The sequence below is a fragment of the Mustela erminea genome, chromosome 6 (assembly GCF_009829155.1).
Source record: "Mustela erminea isolate mMusErm1 chromosome 6, mMusErm1.Pri, whole genome shotgun sequence".
In the NCBI taxonomy this organism is placed as follows: Eukaryota; Metazoa; Chordata; class Mammalia; order Carnivora; family Mustelidae; genus Mustela; species Mustela erminea.
The window spans coordinates 73,421,920-73,446,357 of NC_045619.1; the positions used below are offsets into that span (position 1 = coordinate 73,421,920).

A 24,438-nucleotide genomic window follows, 5' to 3' on the forward strand; every position below is an offset into this window, starting at 1 on the left:
TAATTTTTGTAACCTGTTTCTACAACTATAGCCACATAGTATCTGAAAGAACCGTGAGGAAGAGTCTTAATTAATTATAAAGACATATAAAAATCTACAATATACAGGGTCAGATCATCAGAAAATACTTGCTTTTGATTTTCTTTTTCTTTGATTACCACACTGCTAAAACAGTGAAAAAGAGGTCAGGAACCAGAGCCAACCTACTCATTAGGATCCTTCTGGCCCTGGTACACTTAGCGGAGGAGGACAGTTGCAGTTTTAGCCAATAGTTTACTGGCATGTGGTCAGTTTGAAGGGAACCAAGAATGCTGACATCCTCATTTGACTTCATCACTGGAGCCTAAGTACATATACCAGCACTTCCTGTATAAAACCTACCCTCATTCTGCAGAGGACACCCCAACCCTTGGCTGATCTGGGTAGGGGTGATGGCTTGGCTTGGTGAAGCCCTCACCTTGCTGGTATCCACACTATGTGAACATGTCATGTCTCCTTACTGTACCTTTCACTTCTTAGAACTCAGCTTTCAAAGCTGATAATAATATTTATCAAAAGCAAGACATTGTTGCAGGTGGCTTACTAGCTCTTAAAATCGCCAATCCTTGGAAGTATTCTACTGGATAACAGCATGTTTAAGAACTAATTTAGAAATATAATTCTATGGAAATCATACCCAAAAAAATCTATCAGAAGATCTGGATTATATATAGCTTGTCTCCCTAATAGATCAGTATGGCTACATCTACCTTGACACCTATGGTTTCTGTTTTCTCACCCATACAATGGGAGGGTTTCTAAATTCCTAAGACTTCATGATTTTAGTGAGTGTCTCCAAGTAGTTTCCTCTATACTTCTACTTGTTGGTTGATAAGCTACATGAAATGCTTTTTCTATCCATCAGAATTTCCTCACATATTTTCAAGCTCTTTAAGGTAGTATGCTATTTTCAATTTGTCATTCTTTCAGAGATACAGTAATTTGAAGAAGTGATACAGCAAAAGTGAAATGACCCTCAGTATTAAAGTTTGATTCTGACAATATCTAAATATCACATGAAAGGCAAATTAGCATTTGGATTATTATGTAAATGTTGAATTCACATGATAAATCATTAAGTGTCTTGAGAAGTCTATGATTTATTAACTAAAGCATTGACTTTAATCAGTAATTTTTTCTGATATAATATCTGGCAAGGATGAGAAATTTGTTCATTCGTAACGCTCCTCCTCTAAAATTCTGATGTTTTTATGAAGTTATTTGGCATTGTTAGGTAACCTAGGAAGGAAATAGAAGGCCCTTTTGCTCAGGAAACAGAGGGCATAAACACTCTTTCACTGTGTTTTGCTTTTCAGCATTCTTTATGACTTTCTGATGAATGTGAAAAAAAATCCCAAGACCATTTAAAGCCTGTTTTTAAAGGATAGTTTGTTATGAAACTATAGGCTATAACTGCAGTAAAATCACATGCCGTTGGCCCCATCCTTCCCATTCCAACCCAGGACCATAGAACTCTCTCACTACATTTTGAAATACCTTCATGGAATTTTGAAATGCTATACTTGCGTAGATCTTTGAGGCTACACCAGTGCTAGAAAAGTTATGAAACCTAGCTCTGCACTTCCTATTAGTTAGTTCTTCACCATGTCAGACAGAAGATGTGTGCGTGTCTGGTGTCTAAATACAGACTTTTAGGTTTTACCCATAAATCAGAGATCCAAATAATTGCTCCACAAGCAGGAAAAAAGTATGATTAATCAGAAGAATAAAAGGCACTGCTGGATGTTGTTGGAAAAAAGTCCTTTATGGGGGGCTGTGAGTATTGTTATTTTTGCAATTTCTATTTCTAAAATATCTCAGGTTTAAAAACATTTGAAACTTTTAATATACAAAGTATATGAGTAGATGAAGTAACTGGTATTTGTCTTTTGGTTACTACTAAATGACAAGTAATTTGTCACTATTAAAATTATCATGGCTCTTGTTTAGAATGGTTTCATGGTGTGGTTTTAGCATGAAGGTGTACTTTTTCTTTTTTTTATGGTCCATGTCTAATACCTTGAGGTAATGGACCTTCTCCCTGGGATTTATAGCATAACAGTGTTCCCTTAGAGTGATGGACGTGAGCTGTGCTTTGAGTGAAACTGTTGACCCTTCTAATCAGAGACTTACAACCTCTTACTATCTATTTCTAATATCCAGTTCTTCCTTCTGTTTCTAATACATAAAAGCTATACTTCAGTCAATTTCTTAAAACTCCAATCAATTTCTTAGAACTTATTTGTGTAGTTAATGTTCTCTTAGTCATCAATTATTTGGGGATAAAATTCCCTGTACTTTGAAAACATTAGCAAGGTACACTGATCATGTACAAATTTAAGGATTTCTTGAAATTAGATGCTAGAGTCTGAATTCTAGTTGACTTGATAATGTTCTCATGGTCTTTTGTATTTAACTGAAAAGCTACTGAATGTTTTTATTCAAAAAAAGAGTTTTAAAAAGATTATTCTTAGTAAGAAAGAAGATAAACATCAAGGTGCAACTAACATTTTGAGGTGTTTTTCCTCTTTGTTCTGTGAAGTTGAGGTCCTATTTTATGTGGATTTTTTAATCATGCTTCTCCATTCCCATGTAACATTATATTACTTCTTGTTACTAAAAATCTTTAGTAAAAATTCAGTAACTGTATGGTTCCATTAAAAACTAGTACATTAATTTAGATAAGATGTCCTAGATATTGGGCGCCTGGGTGGCTCAGTGGGTTAAGCCGCTGCCTTCGGCTCAGGTCATGATCTCAGGGTCCTGGGATCGAGCCCCGCATCGGGCTCTCTGCTTCGCAGGGAGCCTGCTTCTCTCTCTCTCTCTCTCTCTCTGCCTCCCTCTCTGCCTACTTGTGATCTCTGTCTGTCAAATAAATAAATAAAATATTTTTTTTAAAAAAAAGGGTTTAAAAAAAAAAAAAAGATGTCCTAGATATTTAAAATTTTTCAAGATTTTGGATTAAAAGTAACTGAGAATACCATCATTTTAAATTAGAAGACTATCTTGCAAAGTGTGGGAATTGCACTTTACAATTGAATTGCACTCGCAAACATTGCATTAGGATTTCAAACAAATGTGTTGGGTGCCATATTGGTTTAAACTATGGATTTCACATTTTTTTCAGCTTTTGCTTCTGTGTGGCAGACAGCCTTGTGCTAGCTGTTTTTCAAATGTGGATGACATTGCTTTCTTTAGAGAGACAAACTGGAGTGGAATCTGTAACACTTTTGCAAATAAATGGATCACTGAGGAAAACTAAAAGAGGACTTCCCTAACTAAGGTTGATTCTTAGATGCACAACATCCTATGAATGGAAGACTAGATCCATGCAACAAAGTAAATTAAGTAAGGGCTATGAAGATGTGCCTCAGAAAAACAGATTTACAGGGCTTTGGCCAGAGTTTTTCTCTTTGTTTCACTAGGTTAGAAGTGGCCTGGGATTCTCCTGATAATTCATCCACAGAAGAAAAAAAAGCTTGTTCTTCATTCCCTTCTTATGGAGCCCCTATGTCACTGACTTGGTCAGACAGAGTTCTGACCTTTCTTGTGGAATGACTGGAACTGAGTATAGAGTTACTTTGAATTACTCATAAATTCTTTAATGTATCTTCTTTTTAAAACTTGATAGGCCCTGGGCGCCTGGGTGGCTCAGTGGGTTAAGCCGCTGCCTTCGGCTCAGGTCGTGATCTCAGGGTCCTGGGATCGAGTCCCGCATGGGGTTCTCTGCTCCGCGGGGAGCCTGCTTCCTCCTCTCTCTCTCTCTGCCTGCCTCTCTGCCTACTTGTGATCTCTCTGTGTCAAATGAATAAATAATAAAAAAATCTTTAAAAAAAAAAAAAACTTGATAGTCCCGATGATAAATTTTAATAGAATTGAACCAGCTATTCTATTTGACTACAGTCAAAATATGAAATTTTGGACCTTTCTCTTCAAGAAACTATTTTGGATAAAGAAATTTGATTTCAAGATTTCAGGAGACTTATTCTTTTTTCTTTGCCCTACCTCCACCTTCCCCTTCCTAGTTTAGATGGCAATATAAGTTAATATCCTAACCTTTCTTAATAAATGAGTAAAAATTTTACTGAATATATATTATACTTAAGAATAGTCATTTCTCTTAATATTTATTATGACTTTAAAATTTAGGATCTGGTTGCTACTAAATACAAGACCTTAAACACACACACACACACACACACACACACACACACACATTCTTACATTAAGAAGTCGTCAATGTGAGATTTATTGTAGCACCTGTTTGTTTTAGTCTTTAATGACAAGTATGAATAGATTTATTTTTGAGACTAAAGTAGACTAAGAATTGGGCTGAAGACCGCAGTAGTACTAAGGGGTGTTTTGTCCCATTATCATTCTTTTGTTTTTCAAACATCCTAACCTGCATATGCTTCTCTTCAGAGTGTGCATCCAGTGTGCATAGTTTCTAAGGATCAGCTTTGTAACTGAACCATTTGGACTCCTGTCCAGTGTATGCACTAGTTGACATTTCTCCTGCCCATTTGTTTAATCTTTCCAACTCATTTGATCCTCTGGCATTAGAGGCAACAGCTGCAATTGCATATGGGTTCATGAAGTAGCTGAATAATAAAATGCCATGAATTGATTCTTGTGTAGTTTTGCCAGTGACTGAGTTGGCAACTTAGAAATGCTACAAATTGGTTTGGCAGGTCAGATGGAACATTATCTTCATAGGAAGAGAGTTTATATATTAAAAATTCTGGTATTGATCCTGACTGATAGAAGTTCCATTTCCTAAATCCTAGAAAATGTTTACTGAGCACCTATTAGACGTAGTGTTTTGTGTTATGTGCATATTACCTTTAATCCTCAGATTAATTATAAGAATAATCTTGTAAGACAGGTGATATGACCCTATTTTTCAGATGGAGAAAGCAGGTTTATGTACTCATGTCTACATATTTAGTATTACATGAGAAATAGCAGGGCTGAAATTCGTGTCCAGGATCATTTGTTTCCAAAGCTTGTGTCCAGTCCATTACACATTGTAAGCAGAAGTTTTGTTCATTTTGAAAGGTCTTTATTTCCACGGATGGACATTGACCATTATGCTGAATGGTGCTATGAACATTTTGTACATGTCTTTTGGTGGGATTATTGGGTCACAGGATATGCATATATTCAGCTTTAGGAGATGCTAGCCTAAAAGTTTTCCATAGTGGTTGTAGTGTGTGAATATTTTAGTTATTCCAATTCCCTGCCAGTACTTTCTGCTGGTTTTAAAACATTTAAAACTAATGATATAATTTTGTTTGACTTTAATTTACATATCTCTGATGATTAATGATTTTTATGTACTTATTAGAGACCTTCTTTCTTGAAGTTCCCAGTCAAGACTTTTGCCCATTAAAAAAAAATCAGATTGTTTTGTCTGAGTGCTTTGTGTATTCTGGATATGGTTCCTTGGACAGTGAGTTACAAATGTTTGTTTTTCCTTTAATTCTGTCTTTTTTATAGTTAGTGGTGCCCTTTCATCAATGATGTCCAATTTAAGTTTCATCCTTTAAAGTTAGGTCTCTGTGTTCTTTTTTAAAATTTTACCTATCTGAAGGTGGTGAAGGTGTTTTCATATAGTATTTCTAGAAGCTTATTGCTTGTTCATAATTGTTTAACCTTTTAGGTCTATGATTCTTCTGAAATGGGTTTTTGTAAAAGCTGTGTGGTAGGAGGTCAAGATTTATTTTTTTGTGCCATGTGGATCTTAAGTGGATTTAGCACCATTTACTGAAAAGACTGTCCTTCGCCTACTGTATCTCAATGTCAGTTTTGTTACACAATTTTAAGGGAGAATTCTGACATTTGACATTTCCAGAATCCAAACCATCTTAATTTCTTTTCATGGCTTTCCTTAAGTTGTCTCAAGTGTAGGCCATGTTTTCTATTTGCTCTAGCCTCACCTAGTATAGTGCCCTATGCACATTGTAGGAAAGAGTAGAGAATTTGCCATTTGTGGAAAGGTTTTTATTGACAGAATGGCAGCCATTTGGGTATATATCACTGCAGGGGCAGGAAAAGGAAGTGGCTTTGCATTGCTAGGTGGGAGCAGTGTATCGGTTTTTTTGAGGCAAAGTCTTCCTAGCTGCACTTTTCACCTAAATTTCTTTACATACACAGAAAACTATGGAGGTTTGGATTATAGTTCTCACTGGACTGAAAGCAAGAATCACAGGACTCATTCACCGAAAACGTAGTTCTTTAGCTGCACTCTCTGATGCGTTTTATATTTGCTCGATAAACATACATGTTCCACATAGTGGGGAACTTCCCCCCCTCATTTGTTTGGTTTCATTGGTTTTTAATTTGATTTTTAAGTAAGCACAAAGAAAGCATCCATGAAGGATTTTTGGTTCTGGCCATGATGGAATAATTGGTATTGGAATACTTTTCTGCCATAAGAAAACTATAAAAATGGAAAGATATATGCAGCTTCATGTGCTTATATTAGGAAAGAAGTTTTAGAATCAGTGAAGGTAAATAGAAGGAAAGGCATAATAAACATGAAAGTGAACAATATGCAGTAGAGAACAGACAAGAGAGAAAATACAACAAAATGTTTCCCTGAAATATAGTAAGATTGATAAATCACTGTTGAGACTGATCAAGAATAAAAAACAATTCTAATATCAGGTTTCTTATAGATATTAAAGGGATAAGTAGTTACTATGAGCAACTTAGATGCAATACACAAATTTCTTTGAAAGACAAATTAAGGTGGCTCCTGGGTGTCTAAGTCAGTTGAATGAATGGCTGACTCTTGATTTCGGCTTGGTCATGATCTCAATCAAGGCCCTGGATTGAGCCTGTGGCAGTCTCCTTTCTCAGCCAGGAGTCCGCTTGAGCTTCTCTCCTCCCTCCCCCCCACTCCTGTATTCTCAATCTCTCTCTCTCTCTCTCAAATCTTAAAAATAACAGAAATTAGAAAATACTTTTTTAAAAAAAGGAAAGACAAACTGAGGAAACAAAACAAATGGGAAGAAATAGGAATTTGATAGTCATACAACCTACTAAAGAATTTGAACTGGCAATTCAGAATTTTCAGAAATAATGATGTTAACATGATGTTGCTGAACCCAGAAACCATTGTGTTAGGCCGTGAGGTCTGTGAGGGCAAGGAATAACTTTCGAACCTCTTTATTTGCATGTGACATAAAATTCTTGGGAAATGTTTGTTAAATAGAATTGATTGGATAACTCAGTACTAAGTAGAGAAATTTCTTCCCTTGAGAAACCCTACAATTCTTTACCTTTCTTTAGTAAGGAACTGAACTTTGATCTAGTTCATTTCAGAAAATGTGCACACCCTACTGAAATGAAAGCACTTTAATTTCTTGTGTTTGTGAAACTATAGGATTCGGAAGGCCTCAGGGTTTCCTTGGTTGAACATATAAATCATTTTGGGTGTAAGTGTGGGCTGTGTTGGTCCCAGACATGATCCTTTAACCTAAAACCATAAATCTTGCAGTCATGAGTTAAACCAAAAGTAATGTGGATCCTCTTCCTAGCAATGGCAGTTTGGGGTGGGCTGGAAAGGGCAGATTGTGGAGGGCACCGTGTGTGTGTGTGTGTTTCCTGGCATTGCAGTTCTGTTGAACACTATGTTGCCCATTTAAGAAAAAAACCTTTTATTTATTTTGGTGGGTGGGGAAGGGACAGAGAGAGAGAGAGAGAGTCAGCATGGAGCCCCATGTGGGGCTCAGTGGACTTGAGATCATGAATGGAGCAAAATCAGAGGCTTAGCCTACTGAGCCACCCAGGTGCACCTATGTTGCCCTTTTTTTTTTTTTTAAGATTTTATTTATTTATTTGACAGAGATCACAAGTATGCAGAGAGGCAGACAGAGAGAGTTGGGGGAAAGCAGGCTCCCTGTTGAGCAGAGAACCTGATGTGGGGCTCAATCCCAGGACCCTGATATCGTGACCTGAGCCAAAGGCAGAGGCTTAACACACTGAGCCACCCAGGTGCCCCTATGTTGCCCATTTTTAAAGAAAGAATCAAATTATAGCACTCCAGTTGCTGCTTAAAATTCATGAGTTTCATCTTGCATGAGACATTATTCAGCTAACAGTTAAAAATCCTCCAAAGTGAACAGCATTTAGGAGACCATTAGAAACCTTATTAGAAAGTCAGATAGCAACTCTGCACAATAAATTAGCTTAACCTACAGAAGAAAATGGTACATCAGCTGAAAATAAGTCTCCTTTGAATTGGGAGGCAACTCTTCTTGGGTGGAAAGTTTTGTTTATTTGAAGAAACTTGAAATGACTATACTGGTATTTATTGGACTGTAACAGAAATTATGTTCCTTAGCTGTACCAACCACTACAACATGTTAAATAGCTTAATTATATATCAAAGTCACTTTTTAAAAAGATTTTATTTATTTAAGAGAGATAGCACACAAGGAGGGGTGGGGGAGGGAGAGAGAATCTCTGGCAGACTCTGTATAGAGCACAGAGCCTAATGGGGTGGGGCGGGGGTGGAGGAACCTCGATGCCATGACCCTGGGATCATGACCTGAGCTGAAATCAAGAGTCGGAAGCTTTACCAACTGAGCCACCCAGGTGCCTCACAAAGTCACCTTTTTAACCCCATCTACCCTGACATAATTAAGAATAAATTATTTATTTATTTATTTATTTATTTATTTAATTTAATTAAGAAGAGTTTGCTTTTTTTAAAAAAAATTTCGTAAAATTTCTTTAAAAAAAAAAAAGATTTTATTTATTTATTTGACAGAGAGGGATACAGTGAGAGAGGGAACACAAGCAGGGGGAGTGGGAGAAGCAGGCCTCCAGCTGAGCAGAGAGCCTGATGCAGGGCTCGATCCCAGGACCGTGGGATCATGACCTGAGCCAAAGGCTGACACTTAATGACTGAGTCACCCAGGTGCCCCTAAATGATTTCATAAAATTTCTTAAAGAGCACAATATTTAGAAAAATTCCAATCCTGATGTGTATTATATGAATGTTTTAAAGGAAAGGCATCAAAATATTGGTCATGATTATATCTACATGATTGCTTTATAGGTGATTTTAATTTTATTTCTGTAATTTCTTAATCTGTAAAAATACATTGCTTTTTAGTCATTAAGATATTTTTGTTTAGTAATATTTGCAAGAGTTAACTAAAAATAGAATTTTTTTTCACGGTGAGCATAGCAGTTAAAATTCGTTGTACTTTGGGGGTGGGGGAGACTGGCTGGCTCAGTCAGTAGAGCATGTGACACTTTTCTTCTTTAAGATTTTAATTTATTAGAGAGAGAGAGAGCATGAAGGAGGAGGGGCAGAGGGAGAAGCAGACTCCCCACTGAGCTGGAAGCCTGTCACAGGACCTGGTTTCAGGACCCTAGGATGGTGACCTGAGCTGAAGGCAGAATCTTAACAGACTGAGCCACCCTGGTACTCAGAGCAGGTGCCTTTTGATCTCAAGGTCCTGAGTTCAAGTCTCATGTTGGGTGTGGAGCCTACTTATAAAAAAGAAAAAGAAAAAGAAAAAAGAAGCCATACTTTTTATTGAAATACACTTAGAAACATGTTAACATAGTGCATATCTGAAATTGCTATAATTTTTCATACAGGTAAAGCAGGATATGTAATACATTGTTTTTGTAAAAATAAAACATTTTTGTTATATACATCTGTATGATATATGAATGTGTAGAAAAGAGTTCAGAATAAGTACCGCAAGACAGTAATTAGGGGTTATCCAGAGATAGTAAGGTAGTGAGAGTAAGCTGCTTAATTGCCTTTTGCTTATTTCTTTAAAAAAATTTTTTTTCTGGGGTTGGTGCCTGGGTTCTCAGTCAGTTAAACATCAGCCTTTGGCCTTAAACAGAGGCAGCCTTGCTCTCCAGGGACAAGGCAGTGAAGGTGGAGATGTATGAAGAGAATGTAACTGGAGGCTTACGAACTGGCCAGCTATTTTCGACTCCAAGATTGGCTGACTCTGCTGTTTCTTGTTTTTTTTCTTTTTTAAAAAAAGATTATTTATTTATTTATTTGACAGAGATCACAAGTAGGCAGAGAGGCGGGGGGGGGGGGAGGGGAGGCAGGGGGAGGCAGGCTCCCCGCTGAGCAGAGAGCTCGATGTGGGGCTCGATCCCAGGACCCTGGGATCATGACCTGAGCTGAAGGCAGAGGCTTAACCCACTGAGCCACCCAGTCGCCCCGACTCTGCTGTTTTTGAGAGGAAAACCCCATAGTGTGATCACACGGGAATAGGATTAGGATTTAGATGACTGCCAGGTTTGTGTTGTGAGGTAAAGTCCGGGTCATAGCCAGGGAACATGGAGATCTGGTGTCAAAGTCACCAGTCACTGTCCAGCCACCCTGTAGGAGACCAAAGAAATAGGAAAGTGCCAAAAGAAAGTTTAAAAAATTTCCCTTGATTTACAGTTTTGCTAAGGCAGACATCTCTTTTTCACTTTTCCCACTGAAAGCATCTAGGATATTAGTGACCTCTATAGGATCCCTTATTATCTCCTGGGCTGCTAGCCATCTTTCTTTTGAGCCCCCTCATTAGTCCTGGACGAAGTGTGATATCCTGATGAGTCGAGATCATTAGTCCTAGATACAGGCTTACTGCCTGCTTGTTTAAGACCAGCAAACATACCTGCTCAACTTGCTTCAGAAATTCGTCACCTATTTCCACTCCCATTCACTCAGATGTGTCAGGGACCTGGCTTCATGGCCACTTCCCACATAGGTTACAGAGGTGTAGCCCATCTTTACACGGTCTTCTTTCAGTCCCTACCCTTTTTTATTCTTTTCATTTGTTCTTGCTGCAAAGATTTAATGAGCATCTACTTTGGGCCAGACCTTGAAGAGTCCTTAGTAAACAAAACAAAGGTTCCTTACTTATGGAGTTTACCGTCTAGGGTAGGAACCCGAAAATGAGTGGAAAAAGAACAAACATTTAATGTTGGGCAGTGATTAGTGCTATTAAGCAACAAAGAGACGAAGGTGTTGGGGTCGGTAGAAAGTCACAAGAGATAGGGTTGTGAAGTGACGTGGCATCTAAGCGCAGACTTGTATGGAGTGTGTTACGGAAGCAAGAGGAAGATTTGGGGAAATGTGCTAGGCAGAGGGAACTGCAAGCACAGAGGATCTGAAACAAGAATGAGGTTTGGCATCAGAATGTGGTTGGGAAGTATTTAAATTCCTGTACAGTTGTTGGGCGGACTATTATGAGGGCTGCTAAGGCCTTTACTCTGACCCACCTCCTGCTCTATGCTCAGTAAGATATCATTTACATTGGTTTTTTTTTGTTGTTGTTGTTGTTGTTGTTGTTTTTACATAAAGGGATGAAAAGCTTCTCTTCTGTTAATGGGGTCCATGTTTGAACTGATAACTACATATTTTGCCCATGAATTGCTGTATAATATCTAAGCACATTTGCTTGGGATGTGTTTTATGAATTTATTCAGTGAACATTTACTGACCTTCTCTGATTAATTGGTTGTGACCAAAGAGGGAGAAGGTCGAGAAGGAGTTGCTGATACAAGAGAAGAAAGGAGTTGCAGGAGAACGTCCTGGAAAACCAGGAGAGGGGGAGTGAGGTGGCACGGGAGGAAGGAATGTCAGAGAAGCACAAGGTCAGCATAGCCAGACGTGTGCAGGAAAGACAGCGTAGGGATACGGGAACGGAACAGTGCGACCTGCGGGTTGGGCAACTGGAATGTCCCTGCTGATCTTGATGGGAGCAGGGTCAGTGCGTGTGGGTCAGACAGAGGTGAGCTGAGGAAGTGGAAGCAGTTGACTGTAGAGGTCTCACCTTTTGAGAAGTGCAAATGAGAAAGAAAGGAACAAGATTGGACAGCTTGACAAGAAAATGAATGAAGCTCAGAGGGGTTTTGTTTTTTATTTTAGAAGAAACTTTTAAGTGTGTGTGTGTGTGTGTTTTATGACAAGAAATGCTATTCTTGGCTCACAGAGTAAACAGTTGTTTGTGTATGTGTCCCACCACGCTACTTTCAAACATGTTTAAAACATCTTAGACCTGCATAGTTTTCCAGGTATTCAAAGAGAGTTCACCTGTGTGATCTTGAACTTCTTGAGAGAAAGGTACCAAGTATTGTGCCTAGTTTCTTAGATGCAAGTCTCAAAGCTCAGGTTGGAGCTCAGAAGTCACCCCACTAATATTTTAGGGACAAGAAGTTTAATCCTGGGGCGCCTGGGTGGCTCAGTGGGCTAAAGTCTCTGCCTTCAGCTCAAGTCATGATCTCAGCCTCCGCAGGGAGTCTGCTTCCTCCTCTCTCTGCCTGCTGTGATCTCTGTCTGTCAAATAAATAAATAAATAAATAAATAAATAAATAAATAAATAAAAGAAGTTTAATCCTTCCATCCCATCCTGCCCAGAATTCGGCAGTCTGTATTCACAGCATTAACTAACCAGGATTTGCCCCCGGTATTCAGCCAGTTATCCTCTGGTTACCTCAGAAGAGAACCCAGGGCATTTAGAAATAATTTACAGGGCAGATGAAGAAATTTTTCAGAATCTGCTGTTAGGTCCCATGTGCCACACACACCCTTCTCCCCCACATGTGCATATTCGTATGTATACCCCCTCACACACACACACTCCTGCCACACATACCACACACGCACACACACACCTTCCAATGTTCACAGTTGAGTTTACCTCAGTCCTAGTCTTAAAGGATTCTTGCTCACAAAGCCTGGCTACTCTTTTCAATACTTTCCTCTCTGGGGTTTGGGCTTATGATAGAGAGATGAAGTTAGGTTGAGAGAATTGATTTTATAAGACCAGATAGGCCATAAATAAATCTCCAGGTTTCAACAATAAAGGTTCGGTTGATTATTTTTGCAGGATTTGCTTTCCTTCCTAACAAAGGAAATCCTGTACAACTTAAGCTCAATAGTTTTGAATAAATTTGATCAAAAGTAATAGTGGTTTGCATGGGTTATCTTTCAGGATATTTATTTTTTGAGCTATAAGTGTTAATTATTGAGCCTTGAGTTTTATGAGCACAAAACCTGGGTTGTCATTTTCACTCTGGCCTTATCTCAGTCTATTAAAATAAAAGAATGTTCATAATGTTGATCATTTTGATAATTTTATGAAATGACATTTGTGTGATGTATCTTTGCCACTTCCCTAGCACTATAAATCTATCACTGCTTTACCTTTTTTTTTTTTTTTAAGATTTTATTTATTTATTTGACAGACAGAGATCACAATTAACCAGAGAGGCAGGCAGAGAGAGGAAGGGAAATAGGCTCCCTGCTGAGCAGAAAGCACTATGCGATGAGATGTGGAGCTCCATCCCAGGACTCTGGGATCATGACCTGAGCCAAAGACAGAGGCTTTAACCCACTGAGCCACCCAGGTGCCCCATCACTGTTTTATCTTGTTAGCACCATACCTGCTCTCACCCCTGCACCAGAGGTAAAACTGTTTCTTAAACATGCTGAGGACTCCTTTGGAAAAAGGAGCCTGTGTCTCCTTTTTCTTACCTATAGAGTTTAGGTTGGCACTTTGCAAACTGTGGAAACCTAATGTCTTGCTTACATAACATTCTTTGTTCTTATCCCATTTTCCACTTATTGCACCCTCTCATAAACATTTAACTTAAATGTATTTACTAATGTAATTAATTAATATAATTAGTACATTAGCAGAAATGTATATTATATTATACATATGTACTCCCTGTAAAGAGTCTTCAACTTTCATATATTTCTGGAATTTTCTTACACAAGAATTTAAAACATCTAGATTCCAACTTAAATGAATCACTTCTTTTAAAAAAAAATGTGGGTACAAATGGAGAATGGGGAGAGCAACAGACTAGGACCCAATGCGTGGGTTTTAGAGTCAAAGTGAAGGATTTGGAAGGAGAGGGAATATTACCCTATGGAAGACAGCAGTAGATAATCTAATGATGTGAAAAATTGGATCCCGTTATTCACATTGGACTATGACATTGTTCTTCTGATTGTAAATAAAAATATCCCTGTGGGGTGCTTGGCTGGCTCAATTCTTGATCTCAGGGTCATCAGTTCAAGACACACGTGGGGTATGGAGCCTACTTAAGAAAATATCCTGACGCATTGTTAGACCTGAATCTATCTGATGGTTGGACTTGCATGGAAAATGACTAGTATATGAGACCCCTGATATAGATTTATCCTCCTTATAATTGTTTTCTTTACAATATGGTAGCAAGTCCTAGAAAGGAAAGTACTTCTTTCAAATGCTAACCACAAGAGAGGAATGATGGGCAATTAAAAAAAAATTTGCTTCCATCAAATCAGACCAGATTTGTTACTATATCATCTTAACCCCTTGCAAACTAGGCAGAAAATTTCCATTTGTTTATTTCCATTTTATTTCATTTGTTTTCATTTATTTTCTTTTGCTCATAATATGCTCTTTACCCTGCAAATACATTTTTTAAAAAAATTATTTAAATTCAATTAATTAATGTATTATTAGTTTCAGAGGTAGAAGTCGGTGATTCATCAGTCTTATATAACACCCAGTGCTCATTATATCACATGCCCTTCTTAACGTCCATCACCCAGTTGCCCCATTTCCCCCATCCCCTCCCCCCCAGCTACCCTCAGTTTGTTTCCTATGATTAAGAGTCTCTTATGGTTTGTCTCCCTCTCTGGTTTTGTTTTGTTTAATTTTCTCCTCTGTTTCTCTATGCTCCTCTGTTTTGTTTCTTAAATTCCCACTTAGGAGTGAGATCATATGATAATTGTCTTTCTTAGATTGACTTATTTCTCTTAGCATAACACCCTCTCGTTCCATCCATGTCATTGCAAATGGCAAGATTTGGAGGTTTTTTGATAGCTGCATAATATTCCTGAGTTTGTGTGTGTGTGTACACCACATCTTCTTTATCCATTCATCTATTGATGGACATCTGGGCTCTTTCCGTAGTATGGCTATTGTGGACATTACTGCTATAAACATTCGGGTGCAATGCCCCTTCGGATCACTACATCTGTACCTTTAGGGTAAATACCCAGTAGTGTGATTGTTGGGTCATAGGGTAGCTCTATTTTCAACTTTTTGAGGAACCTCCATACTGTTTTCCACAGTGGCTGCCCCAGCTTGCATTCCCACCAACAGTGTAGGAGGGTTCCCCTTTCTCTGCATCCTCACCAACATCTGTCATTTCCTGACTTGTTAATTTTAGCCATTCTGACTGGTGTGAGGTGGTACCTCATTGTGGTTTTGATTTGTATTTCCCTGATGCCGTAGATGTTGAGCACTTTTTCATGGGTCTGTTGGCCATTTGGATGTCTTCTTTGGAGAAATGTTTGTTCATGTCTTCTGCCCATTTCTTCGTTGGATTTTTCATTCTCCGGGTGTTGAGTTTGATAAGTTCTTTATAGATTTTGGGTACTAGCCCTTTATCTGATGTGTCATTTGCAAATATCATCTCCTATTCTGTCAGCTGTGTTTTGGTTTTGTTGACTGTTTCCTTTGCTCTGCAAAAGCTTTTGCCATTGTTTCCTTTGCCTACATTTTTGTTCTAAACCATTGTTTTAAAAACTAATTGCAAAAAAAAAGTCAAATTAAAAAAAATAGAATGTTCATTAAGAATACAAAATTCTTGGTAACACGGTATAAATATCTGAGAAAATGTCACCTCTTTATGAATGTTGTATTTTGTGTTTCAGTGTCTGTACCTGGTTAGTGCTGTTGTTTAATTTGGTGCTGCTTAGGCATAGATGATAAATTTGATTTCCAATCAGGATAGGTCATTTGAATCTGTTTCATTATCATACTCCAACCCTGACAATATCTAGTCACTTAATCATACAAACCTTTTGTCTAGAGGAGTTTCATTAAGAGTAGAAAGTGCCGAAAGTGTGGCACTGGTGACAGGGTCACTCAGAGTGTGCCCTACGTGGGATCCACTTACCACCTTACCTGGTACTTCAGTAACACCTCACATTCAAAACTTTATCATGGCACACATGAATTTTAGTCTGGGTTTCCTTCTGGAAAATAAATACTTGTTCTGCCCTTTCTCCTTTTCCTCTGAAACTAGTAAGAACGAGGAAGAACCCTCTTCCTCCAACAGAGGAAGGAATGTTGGAGAATGTTGGAGATGATCTAACCTACCTCCCTTGTTTTGTGATGGAAGCACACAGGATAGAGAGGACAAAATGGCGTGCCTATGTCATGAGTGGCTAAGCAGGCAGTCCAGACTTCTGGATTTCTAATTAGGGAGTCTTTCTGTCATGGGGCACTACAAATCTAAGAGCTTAAAAACATCATTGCCAAAATATGTCCCTATGGTTATGTGCTTGGGGGGCATAGCCCCCCAGCTCACTGGAGTGTGCTGCCTGCAGGACATTTTAACATTTCTAGACAAGCACCGTCACATCTATAAAACACTGTGGGAACTATATTAGCTCTAGGTGTTTCTGCTTTAGTATTAGATTGAACTGTATTTCTTTAGGAGACATCCAAGTTTTGCAGAGCTGGGGTGTTGGCAGGTTATTGTGATAACAAGCAAATACCTGTGAAAAATCCATGTGAAGCAAGAATAAGGATGGCAAGGTCTACTATTAGATCCTGTGGTGTGAGAGGTTTTGCAGGACCCAAACCCAACAGGCACCCACATGCCATTAGTAAGTAGACATAGTGATTTAAGAGTGGAGTAAGAGTATTTTTCAGCGTGCCTGGGTGGCTTAGTCAGTTGAGTATCCGACTCTTGGTTTCACTCCGTCAGAGTCTCAGTCATGGTGTTGGGGTCTTGGAATCAACCCCAAGTCGGGGTCCATGTTCAACGTAGAGTCTGCTGGTCCCTCTCCCTCCCTCTCTGCTTCTCTCCTCACTGGCACATGTGCGCATGCTCTTTCTCTCTCTCTCTCTCAAATAAGTAAAATCTTGGAAAAATTTATTTTTTCCGAATGTTTTATATTACATTTTCAAATAATGCTAAGTTGCTGGGTTAGAAATCGTTATTAAGTTGTTTGTACCTAAACACGAAGTAAATGAGCCCGTTAGGGATGTCTTTTGGCCTGGAGTGCCTTGAGAGGCTAAGGGCTCCATAATTTGAAAGAGGTTGGGGACCTCTGACTTAAGAGTATCTTCTTGCTAAGAAAGAGATAAAGGTTGAATAAGGGGGAATGAAACCAGGTACATTCAATAGTGAAGGGAGATAGAACTATGCTCACAAGGTTATTTCCTCCCTTAGCTGGCATAGTCGCTACTCTAACAGATTCTAGGCAGTGATGTTGCCCGCCCAGCATCTGAAGAAGATAAATTATTGGGCCTCTTTGCTTCCAACACTTTTTCAGCTTGAGAACCTTTCTGAGGATTGTTGGCTCTGTCACCTGCCCTACAGCTTACATTTGGAGGTCCTGTTACTAGATTCTGGGCAATATGGCTTGAGGTGCTGTTGTTGTAGACAATGTCAGAGTGCCCAGAGTTGACTATGGTTCTGAAGAGGACACTGTTGTTGACATGCCTTTCTTGAATCTGCCACTGTTTTTTCTTTCTCATGAATTCCCATAGAATCAATTCTCAAGAAATTGTGAGTCAAGTTATTTTTAGATTTTTTTGTTGTGGCTTGCTACTTAGTAGATCCACCCAAGAACACAGGGGAATGAATAGTGAAGAGGACATGTAGTAGGAATAAATATTATTTTTAGAAAGTAATCATTCCTGATATTAGGAATTTTGGAAAATAGAAGAAAAGACAATATCACCAATATTTCTTCCTCACAACTGCTCTTATAATTTTGAGATAGGTAAGCCTAGGCTTTTGTTCCTAAGAATCTTTTCCTTTTTATGTAGTTGTTCATAGTGAGTGTTCAGTTATGTATTTATTTTTCCCCTTTTACTTCCAGGAGGGAGTGTAGCAATAATGACTTAGACCCAAGCTTTGGCCACAAATGAGGTTCAAATTTTAGCCTTGAGACATAGGACACCGAGCTGAATTTCTGAGTCTGTGTTTCCACACTTAAAAAACAAGGATAATAAGATCTACTTTAAAGTCCCTGTGAAGTTTGAATAAAATATTTGTAAAGTGCTTATTACAATGCCTGGCACATACTAAGGGCTCATTGTATATTGTTATTAATATGCCATCATCATTCTCCTCGTTTTTGTGACTTTATTTTTAATAACCACATGATATTCCATCAAGCACGCATTCTTGTGTAATCATTCACTTATTATTAGATTGTTAGGTTGTCTCTAAAGGTGCACTGGAATAAAAAATTCTGCAGCAAGCTGTTACTCATTGCAGATTTAATAAGTGCTCGTGATACACAAGGACCTTTGCTTGGCACTGGGAGCACAGAGTCCATAGTGGAAGTCCCTGGCCTTGAGGGGCTCACAGTCTGGTGGGGTTTGGGGGGATGGGTACAGATAACTGGCCTGTGGGAAACACCATCGCTGTCCCAGTTACTGAGGAAGTGCTGAGGAGAGGACAAAAGGGCAGACTGCTTGGAGAGCTTGGGGAAGGCAGGAGAAGGTTGTAGGAAAGGAGTTGAGTGAGTTAATGGGAGGGGGCCCGGTTATCAAGGGCTTTTTAAGCCGTCACACAGAATGGGACTTGTATTAGTGCAATGGGAGTGGCAGTTTTGAGAAGAGAATTGGCATTGTCTGTTTAGGTTTGCAGCCTGTAGGAGGTGAGATGGAAGCAGAGTTTAATTAGGAAGTTATTATGAGACCAGGTGGTAAGAAGTGGCCAGATTGGAAGAAATAGCTCATGACATGAGCTGTCAGGTTGGATGAGAATGTGTCAGCGAAGGCTGGGAGGTGGGCTCTTTCTTGGGTGTTAGATTGAATGATTGCAGGAGTGGAGTTGCCATTTCCAAAAACAAGGAAGGATACAGGAGGAGTAGGTTTGGGGAGACAATCAGAAGTTGAGTTTGGGGGACTTAGATTTGAGATATTTATTAAACATCCAGGCAGAATAGGTAATTAGATTAGGAATTCAATGAGAAAGAGGTTTTTCCTGGAGATATAATATGGGAGGTATCAGTATGTTGTATTTATAGCATATTTTAAAAACTTGGTATAGTTATTTTACCTTTTATTACTTATCTCATATAGAATTTTCTTTGGTATTTTCATCTTTTTGAAATCCAAATAAACTTTAGAGTCACTTTGTTAAATTTATTTTCTAAAGTATGTTGGAAATTTTACTACTACACTCTGCAGTAATTTGGGAAAACTTGGCGTCTTTCAAATAGATATTTCTATTCAACAAAATACTAGGTGTCTTCATTTCATTTTCCTTTACCCCTTCTGGTAAGAATTCATTCTTTTTCCCCCAGGTAGTTCACACAAATTTCTTGCTACTATTCTCATGAATTGTATACTTTGCCTTGCCCTTGTTAGTAATTCCCCTTTCATTGGTATTCTGATAGTTTTTGCTCTTCTAAAGGAATTGTATTAATTTATTGGATAGTTCACTGAGCTTCTGGTACTATAAATAATAGCCTACTTGATTTCTGTTTTTTTTTTTTTTTTTTAAGATAGAATCATCATCTGCAAATAATTTAGTCTCTTTCCTTTCGATATTTGTCTCATTTATGTTCTTGCCAGGAAAAGAACTCCTCAATTTAAGATAGGAAGTAACTGTGAAGGCAATTAATACCTACTTCTAGTCATAACGTAAAAGTTTTGTTTTCTTTTTACCTTAGGCTTATCCTAATTATTTCTTTGCTGTTTTAAAATTTTATTTCTGATGGATTTTTGGAGTATCTGGAGTTTATCTGTTTTAGATTTGTGCGTTACTTCTGATAGTTGGTTTTGGTGTGAGGTTGTACTTGGTTTTCAGCCATTTTGCTCCTTCAAGGACTTACCCTCTGATTTCTTGAGCTCCACGGGTTGAGGGGAAAGCTGTTTCCCTGCTGACCCAGCATTTAACTTTCATGATTGCAGAAACAAATTAAACCTGTGGGAAGCACCTAACGAAGAGATTTCAATCCCATAATTGGGTAAGGCTCTAATGAAAAGTTTAAATTTAATAGCCTTCCCCTCAACCCCCAAAATCCACAAACACAGTAAAAATGAATATATACAAGTTATTTTTTAAATGACTAGGTGCACATTTATAAAACAATTGGTTTTGAAAACTTATTTTCAAACTAAGGTAGTTCAGCAAATTTAAAAGTTATATTGTTTAAAATAAATCTAAATACAAAACCAGTTCCACTTCTCATGTGGATTGCAAATCAGAAAACGATTTGCTGATGCAGCTTAGATTTCTAGACTGCTTTATCTTGAATTTTCAAGTTAACTTTCAAGTGTTATTTTCTGTTTCTCAAGTTAAGCTGCTTGTGACCTTTCTCCCTGAATGAGCAGTAGACATTATCTGAAACGTTAGGACTTTGAACCACCAAGGGTAGATTCGCTGAAAAGCTTTTAATTGGCCTGCATTGCCTTGTTTAAATAGCCAAACACCTGCTAGGCAAGCCCTTGCGCATGTGAGTGGCTATATGTTGCTTCCTTTAGGATTTGCAAGGCTGGAGCACAAAGACAGTGATTGTTACCCAATAAGCTGTAGTCACACACTTCTACCAATCGCCTTAGGAGGGCTGGTTACCATGGAATCCACCATCTGTTCACTCCCCGCTGGAATGTGATTATCCTTGCTGGGCTGGGAACTGGGAAGCGTGTGCTGTGTGAAATTATCTGCAATGGACTGGGTTAATGCGAAGCTAGATTTGGCTCGCTGGAAGAACAAATGAAGGGAGTTTTACTTAAACCATTTGTGACTTCTAATCAAGAGGAAAACATCCAGCTTTTATAAGGTAAGTAACCCCAGTTCTGTGTATCCAGTTTGTACTACATTTGGTGTGGGGCACTATCTCCATGTGGTCCCAGGAACCGGAGCTAGAAGCTCTTCTGGAACACATCTCCAGCATTATACACTTCTCTTGTATTGAATCTGAGCAGCTTAATTATGCCTGTACAATTTTATGTTGATGGAAAAAATGAAAGAATGGCGTTTTAATCATTTTAAATGCTTTGTGCCTGTGAAATTGTGTTATGACCTCTGAAAGGGGCAAAGAGGCAGTCATTTTTAATGGTGTCTGAGTTATACCCATATTCTTTTTGAAATACGCCCATGGCCACAACATGTTCTTATGCCTGTTCATTCAATAAGAAAATGTCTCAGGTCAGGGACATTTGTAGGTTATGGTTTAATTAAGGATTATTCTAGCCCACATGGCTGACCTTCCACTACTAGCTCATGTTTTGAAATGCAATGTTGATGCAGTTTTATTTTGCAATGCTTTTGCACAAGTTTCGAGGGCCCTGAGCATGTGGAAACAATGTGACCGTGCTTTACCGGCAGGCATGCAGGCACAGTGATAAGGGCAGGGGCAGTGCTAGGGAACTGGGTTTCTTTTTCAAGGGCTTCCTTTGTTTTTCTGGTTCAACAGCCCCTTAAAATGTGTGGTGCATATTGTAAGCAGTCGAAGGAGATTTTGGTGCTAACAAATGGATGACTGACATTTTTCTGTGTGGCTAAGAGGTTGGTAGCTCAAACAAGGGACTTCTATGTCCTTTGTAAAGCAGCATTGTATCCCCTTCCCCAAAACAGCGCCCTAAAATATAAAAGTGAAAAACAAAAAGAGTGCTGTCTATACTCCAGATACTCCTTTTGTGTTTTTCTGTCATTTAAACCATAGTACCAAGGGCTCTCTGAGTCTTGCTAGGTCTGCCATTTTTATTTGCTATAGGAAGGGTTGCAAAGAAAAGCTTTTGCTTATGCAGCTGGAGTCCTTCTAATTGTGCTGTTTGGCTGTCACCTTAGACATTGATGTCGGTGGGTCATTGGCTGCCTGGAGAGCTAGAAAAGGTCATTGCTAATAGGCCCTACCTTGTTTGATTTTCTTTTTTTAATGATAGTATAAAATTAGATAACCTTGTATTGGTCAAGGACTCATGGTCTTACTTCAAGAACAGGATTTGGGGCCTGACTGCTAGTTGTGGGTTCTTGGTATTAACTGTAGTTTACTTTAAAATCCTAACCTTCTTTTGCACTTACTGATCTATATACCTTATTATTATTCGAACTGTTTTTACTATGAAGAATTAAATTAGGTATATACCTGCTCTAAAAAGCATCTTTTTCAATAATAATGTGTCTCTGCTTGAAATTTTCCTTAGCATCTGTAAGAAATTTTAGGCTAATCTTGTATTACTGGGGTGAAATTTTCACCCATAAAAACACAAGCATTGTAAGTTTAAGGAGGAAATGAAATATTCAAAAAGCATCCATATTTAGGATGTTCATGTTGCTTTAGTTACCCATTATCTTAAAAACCTGAAAAAGGCTCTGAGTAAATGAGCGTGTGTGAGCATCCGTGTGCCTGGGGTGTGGTTGAGCACAACTGCTTGAGCAGTTGAGGGAGGCTGGATCAATCTGTGTATTTCTCAAGTTCTCTAGTGTTTGTGAACTTCTTTACCATTTTTATCATTACCGAATTAAAGTTAAAAGTTTGTGTTTGCTTTCAGTGGGTATCCATGTCAGAATTCATCCCGGCGTTTTACGGATATTGGCAGGCACATAGTCATTTATTTTCACTTGTAAGCATATTTATTAATATCACCCTTGACTGAGTTTTCCGAGTAAGAAATAGTGAAGCCACAAGCATATTTAAATGTGTTGAAAACCACGGAGGTGAAACCTAAGGCTGCTCTTTCAGAAATTAATGAATAGGACTGGACAGCTGGGACACTCCTGGAGCATTTGAGATCCCTACCAGCGTACCCGAGGGACGGGAGTGCACGGTCATAGAACTATGTGAGTTCGTTTGAGGGGATATGACTTTGGGACCTGGTGGTTCTTACTGCAGGCGGTGAGGTGTTTGTCTCCATTCATGAACACTGTCGGGAGTGAGACCCAGCATCATGTCCACAGTCTTGTAACAAGTTCAGACTGTACTCTCTTCTTGGGTCTCCTGCCAGGTGTTGCTTTCTGATTCTCACTGTCCTTACCTGTAGGTGCTAGATTTTTGTGGTTTCTGAGCCTTCTTCCAACTTTTCAAACTGATGGCATGCTACTTTTCAGTCCTTCAGTACAACTTAGGATTTTACCAAAAGGCAGTTTTATAATGTTTGTTAACCCTGGTTCAGAGTTATTTCTTATGAAACTATTATGTAGTTGATGTATTGGAAACTCTGAATAAATAGCTTGTACTGATTCAAACCCAGAACAGTCTGAGTAGACAGCAAATCAACCCACCTCTACTACAGGGCAAGCAAGTACTTCTGTTGTTTCCTTTGACACATACTGGAATGCTACCTGACTTGACTTACATTTGAACAGGTAGACTGCAGAGGTAATAAATAGCACTTAAATGCTTACATTTTTCTTCCTGCATTTTATTGCCACATTCTTTGTAACTTCTAAACTGAGTCTGTCTCTTTGCTTTGGGAGTAGTTTTCGAATCCCATTTTTTGAAGCTAATGCTTTTGGGCAGCTGTGGTCCATTTGGCCCTTGAGCTGTCTGAGATGATGGAACACTAGGGATTTGATGTGGAGAAGAAACTGCGGATGCTGTCATTGCTGATGCTGTGTTCACATGTCCTTGGTATTGATGCTGTTGCATGTTACATGACATTTAAAAACAGGTTTATGGAAAATTGCTCTCTTTTACGCTCTCCAACAATTCCATATTGCTGTGGTTTCAAGAAATGCTTAGAGTGAATGGATTTTATACACAAGTAAAATTTTGTGTTTGTGTTAGATATAGACCTACGGGATGGAAAGCCTCTATCTAATGTGTGTGTGTGAACGATGCAAGCTCACCCAAAATCTGTGGTGCCAACATTGAATTTGACAGGATGTTCCTCTGTATGAGTGTGCTGTATTTTTTATTATCAGAGGCTGTTTCTTCTGAGATGCTTCCTCCTCTGTGTTTGTAACTCCTGCTCTGCTTCTGTAGAGGCAAACTTTGTAACAATTGGCAATGAATGGGTCTGTGGAAGCTGCAGCATGTTTTGGAATGGTTTTGTGTAGCATGCACATCCTATTCTGGTTCAGTTGCCAACACTTTAGGTTTAGAGGAGGCTTGATGGAGTTGGGTTGAGGGTGTCTAGCAATACCTTATTCTTAGAAAAGTTCCATATTTTACAAATAACCCCCACACTGAGGCTGATTGTTCTTTTGTAACAAATGTGTTGAGTTACTGACTTCCCTTGTAAGGAGCTGTTTTCTTTCCTTCCCTCCTTTGCTTCCTTCTTCTTTGTGTAAATCCTGTGTTCTTTTTACTTTTTCACCAGTTTTCTGGTCCTGAATTCAGATTAATAAGATCATGAGGCAAGGTATGTTTTCCATAAGGCAAACAGATGGAATTTATTGGATTTTTTTTTAGATCCCTGCTATATATTGCTA

General features: G+C 38.6%; 1 protein-coding gene across 3 annotated transcripts in view; it reads left to right on the forward strand.

Annotated features, from left to right (window-relative positions):
* The window catches only part of FGD4 (FYVE, RhoGEF and PH domain containing 4), a 202,178-nt gene that overhangs the window by 63,229 nt on the left and 114,511 nt on the right, over window positions 1-24,438 (forward strand). The window contains exon 1 of one of the 3 annotated variants that reach the window (XM_032349954.1): window positions 673-1,815. The exons of the other annotated variants lie outside the window; for them this stretch is intronic. Coding sequence (XP_032205845.1) covers window positions 1,806-1,815 — 10 coding nt within the window. The 5' untranslated portion in view covers window positions 673-1,805. Of the gene's footprint in view, window positions 1-672; window positions 1,816-24,438 lie in introns of those variants that run through there. 3 annotated transcript variants of the gene reach the window in all.